Source organism: Lactuca sativa, chromosome 7 (assembly GCF_002870075.4).
Source record: "Lactuca sativa cultivar Salinas chromosome 7, Lsat_Salinas_v11, whole genome shotgun sequence".
Lineage (NCBI taxonomy): Eukaryota > Viridiplantae > Streptophyta > Magnoliopsida > Asterales > Asteraceae > Lactuca > Lactuca sativa.
The window spans coordinates 184,862,844-184,867,956 of NC_056629.2; the positions used below are offsets into that span (position 1 = coordinate 184,862,844).

The following is a 5,113-nucleotide window of genomic DNA, read 5'->3' on the forward strand; positions in this document are numbered from 1 at the left end:
TGGCCCCGCGATTCTCCCAGGAGTAACTCGTCGGGTCGAGGAGGATACTCGACGAGTAGATAAGGAATCCCAGAAGGATGGAGGACGTCTAGACTCGCCGAGTCGCCATGGTACTCGTCGAGTCCGGTCGAGTTGACCGTTGACCGTTGACCAGAGTTGACCTAAGTCTGACTTCTTAGGGATAGTCACACTTAGGAGATATAAGTATTAATGAGATATGTGATATTCCAGGGAGGTTGTGGCTCGTTGGTTGTGCACGAGTCATTTCGGGATTTGCTAGCGTTCAGCTTTTACGAGGTGAGTCTTCTCACTATACTGTACCCGGAAGGGTTTGACTGTGTGGCCGGAAGGTCGGATATGATATGTGATATGTATGCTATATGTGGTAAGTTATTTGTTATATGTGCTATGTATGTTATGGGCCGGAAGGCGATTATATTATGGGCCGGAAGGCAATATGTTATGGGCCGGAAGGCAATATGTTATGGGCCGGAAGGCGATATGTTGTGTGATGGACCGGAAGGTCGGCGTGGGTAGGACCGGAAGGTTTACCCAGCAGGGACGGAAGTCCCCTGAGACACATGGACCGGAAGGTCGGGCCTGGAAAGGCGTATGTGCGTAAGTTGTATATTGGGGAACTCACTAAGCATTTATGCTTACAGTTGTTGTGCATGTATTTCAGGTACTAGCGAGGACCGTGGGAAGGCGCCGGCATGATCGATACACACTGAAGACTGCTTTTATGATCTTGGGATTTTGACTATTTGTATTTGACAGAATATTTACACTAATTATGTCTTGAAATGAATGGAAATAAATATATATTTTTTTTTTTTAGAAAAATTTGTTTGAAAATTTGAGTTGTTACACTTTGTTTCATTGAATAAAAAACTAATTTAAATATATATATATATATATATATATATATATATATATATATATATATTTAAATATATATATATATATATATATATATATTTATATATATATATATATATATATATATATATATATATATATGTTTTATTGTTTTGATATATTTTTGAATTAAAATAAAATATAAAAATGAGGTGGAATGATGTGTTTAGTAGTTGGTATCCCATAATTAATGATAGAGAGTGTGGTGATAATATGACACCCACCACTATAGTGGTTAGTGGTGGGTATAACCGATGGTCTTATGTCCTCTACTGTTGATGACTTATTAAACTTGTTTTATGTTTTTTTTTTTTTACAGCAAATTACTAAAATTATCTCTATGGTTTGGTTAAAATTGGACATTTGGTGCCTAACTTTTCTTTTGCACTGGGATCGTCGATGTGGTTTGATTTTGTTACGTTTTTCGTCCCTACGGTTTGGTCAAAATTGTACGTTTGCTCCCTAACTTTATATATATAATGGACGAAAAACCTAACTAAATCAAATCATATGAAAAATCCGAATGAAAAAGAAAAGTTAGGGAACAAAAATGCAATTTTGACTAAACCATAGGAAGGATTCAGTAATTTACTTATTTATTTATTTATTTATTTATTTATTTTGTTAGAGTTGGCTTTCATAGTTTGTATATTTGGAATTCAGATATCCCTTCCACTAAAAAAGCAAGTTGCAATACACTCATTTTCTCTTTTTCATTAGTTTTCCATTATTGTTTCGATAATGGCGGCTGGGCGAAGGCACCCCACCTTCAATTAATAGCGTGGGTTTCGACATATAATCTGGTCTATATAGACGGGTTCTTTCATCCACTAAAAAAACCACCAAAAATGGCTTCTCCCCATTGGCTCTATGCAATTTCGCTTCTACTTTTGCTCAGCTTTCAACTATTTTCCACCATTTCCGAAGCTGTTGTGCCAGCTTCAGACACCTTCAGTTACGTAAACGAAGGTGTTTTCGGAGATTATATCGTAGAGTACGATGCAAATTATCGTTTTCTTCCTCCCTTTTCTAACCCATTCCAGCTATGTTTCTACAACACCACCCCTAACGCATACACTCTAGCTCTACGTATGGGTACAGTCCGATCCGAGGCGCTTATGCGTTGGGTTTGGGAAGCCAACCGAGGCAACCCAGTTCGTGAAAACGCTACCCTCACCTTCGGTACAGATGGAAACCTTGTCCTGGCGGATGCTGATGGCCGGATTGCTTGGCAAACCAACACCGCCAATAAGGGTGTCGTCGGTTTTCAGTTGCTCCCCACCGGTAACATGGTTCTTCATGATGGCAAGGGTAATTTCATATGGCAAAGCTTCGACTCCCCAACTGATACTCTCTTAATCGGTCAATCTCTTCGAGCTGGTGGTGTCAGTAAGCTGGTGAGCCGGGCTTCCGCCGAGAGCAACACCGATGGACCATATAGCTTGGTGATGGAGCCTAACATGCTAGCCTTGTATTACAAGAGCCCTAATTCACCTCGCCCAATGCTTTATTGGTCCTTATATGTTGACAGAGTTAGTGTGCTCAATCTAACTCTTACTTCAGATACAGCTACAGCTGAGGGTTTTCTCTATTACTTCGAGTTTCTTTACTTTACGACAAACTCCCAGGCTGCTTCGGATGTCGACTTGACCTACGCCCACACACGATACAACAACACGTTATCTTATCTTCGAGTAGGGATGGATGGGAACCTTAGATTCTACACGTATAATCCAAACGTGCAAGTCTACGCCTGGGATGTGGCTTACGAGTTTATGGGCAGAGATTCCTTAGAAAGTGAGTGTCAGTTGCCGGAGCGATGTGGGAAGTTTGGGCTATGTGAGAATAGTCAATGTGTCGCATGCCCAACACCAAACGGACTAAGTGGGTGGAGCACAGATTGTGAGGCAAAGAAGGTGACATCTTGTAAAGCAAGCGACTTTAGCTACTATAAGCTTGAAGGTGTTAACCATTTTATGATAAGGTACACCAGGGGAGATGGTGGAACGAAGCAAAGTGATTGCGAAAGCAAATGCACCAAGGACTGTAAGTGCATGGGATATTTCTACCACACGGCTGATTCGAGGTGCTGGATTGCTTATGATTTGAAAACATTAACTAAAGTCAGAAACTCGACTCATTTGGCGTATATCAAAACACCGAAGAATTAGCCCCATCGTCCAGATCTTTGAATTGCCAATTTCCTCTTTGAGCAAGATTTGGTTTTAGAGTTGTCTGTCCAAGTCATGATGTAAATCTATTGAGATTTGAATAAAAATGGATATCGGTCAAAGATATAACCCAAAGATTGGATAATTGTTGTTTTCTTTTTAATTAAAAAGTTAATAGAATTTATTTTACCGAAAAATAGGTATTTACTGAAAGCAACCAATGATATTTCTTCTTATCGAGCAGCTACACGCGGAACAAACCTTTCGTCAGGATGTTGTGGCTGAGAAGGGTACACGTAAGCACCACCACAGGTCCTGTAAGATAGTGTTTGGTACATACAATAGGACGGGAAGCAAAAAAATTTGGACGGGAAGCAAAAAAATTTGAAAAGGTGTTTGGCACACATGAACATGACAAAATAAAATTTTGACCAAGTCAATAGGACTATTCATCATGATTTTAGTTCCAAATTAGTGATTTTATTTTACTTAAAATATCAATGTAATTTTGTTTCGATTAATTCAATTCTTTCAATAATTGTGTTTCGATTCTTGTTTGATGGGCTATTTACAGATTTTCTATACTAGATCATATGCAATCGGTAATTTTTTTTATAGTTTGAGGGTTTTTATTGTGAATGGTATTGATTACTAGTCTTGAGTCGAGTTTCAGTCGCACCACCACGGCCTTGGTTTTGTGAAGTTTTATGGATGGATGCAATGGTGCTTAATTAATCTTTGTTGTTTGTAACATTTGTGACGGAATAGTTGCTGCCCTATAGGCTGTCAAGGAAGCATGGAAAAACACTGTACCGTCGAGTTTGAATGTGGGCTCAGACCCATGTTGTGATGTACAAGAGTAATTAATATCAATCTCCAAATATTATTCGGAGTGTACAGTAATACAAGATACATGATTAGGGTAATTCAAATACAACAATAACTAAGAGTAGATAGATCAATTTTGTTAATGTAATCTTATCGTTAATACCCCACCCCCTCCCCCCTCAGGTCAAGCTAGAAGGTGGTGGACCAACACTCAGGTTGGATCTAAAATGCTCAAACAAAGGTCATGGAAGACTTTTATTAAAAAGATTTGCCACCATACATGTGGTTGGAATAAAACAGGTAAGAGGCTTTCCGGATGTGACCAACTAAATGATAATCTATATCAATGTGTTTGACATGTTTATGGGCAACAAGATTCTAACTATGAAGGATTGCACTCTTTTTGTCCAAATATAGACATGGCGTAGGAGAGATTGGAATGTGAAGCTCTCGTAAGAGATGAGTAATCCAAATGATTTCAGAAGTAGTGTTTTCCATAGCCCTATATTTTGATTCATACTAGAACTAGACATAGTAGGTTGCTTCTTAGCATATCAGGAGACAATATTTCCACCAAGAAAGGTAGAATAAAAATAGGTAGAGCGTCGTATCATGATACAACATGCCCAATCAGCATCTGAATGGACAACAAGAGGAATAGTTAAAGATCGTTGGTAATGAAGACCAAAAGATAAGGTTCCTTTTGCATATCAAAGAATACGCTTGACTGGTTGAAAATGAGTTGTTGCTGGTGCATGTAAGAACTGACTAACTTGATTTACCGCGTAGGATACATCAGGACGAGTGATGGTGAAGAATTGCAAAGTACCAACCAGAGAACGATAGAGAGTTTGGTCATGGAGCGGGTCACCAATACTAGTGAAGGCCTCTGAGGTAGCAAGTTGAGTAAAAACAGGTTTTTCATCCAATAAACCAGCACTACTATAAAAACAGCCTTTTACGACGCTCATTGCGTGTCGTAAAACGCTCAGACGATGCGCAAATGCGCGTCAAGAAAGGCCCTGTCATAAAGAGAGACGACACGCATTTATGACACACATTTACGATGCGCGGTTATGACACGCAATGCGTATCAAGGAAGGCTCTGTCATAAAGGAAGACGACATGCATTTGCGTGTGGTAACCTTACGATGCGCGTGTTTATGACACGCAATGCGTATCAAGGAAGCCCCTGT

At 39.4% G+C, this 5,113-nt stretch overlaps 1 protein-coding gene across 1 annotated transcript; it reads left to right on the forward strand.

Moving 5' to 3' along the window:
• Window positions 1-1,722: 1,722 nt before the first annotated feature.
• On the forward strand, window positions 1,723-3,234 carry LOC111913753 (epidermis-specific secreted glycoprotein EP1). Its single transcript, XM_023909458.3, has one exon. It carries the CDS (start codon window positions 1,767-1,769, stop codon window positions 3,087-3,089), a length of 1,323 nt encoding a protein of 440 aa, XP_023765226.1. The 5' UTR covers window positions 1,723-1,766; the 3' UTR covers window positions 3,090-3,234.
• Window positions 3,235-5,113: the final 1,879 nt, after the last annotated feature.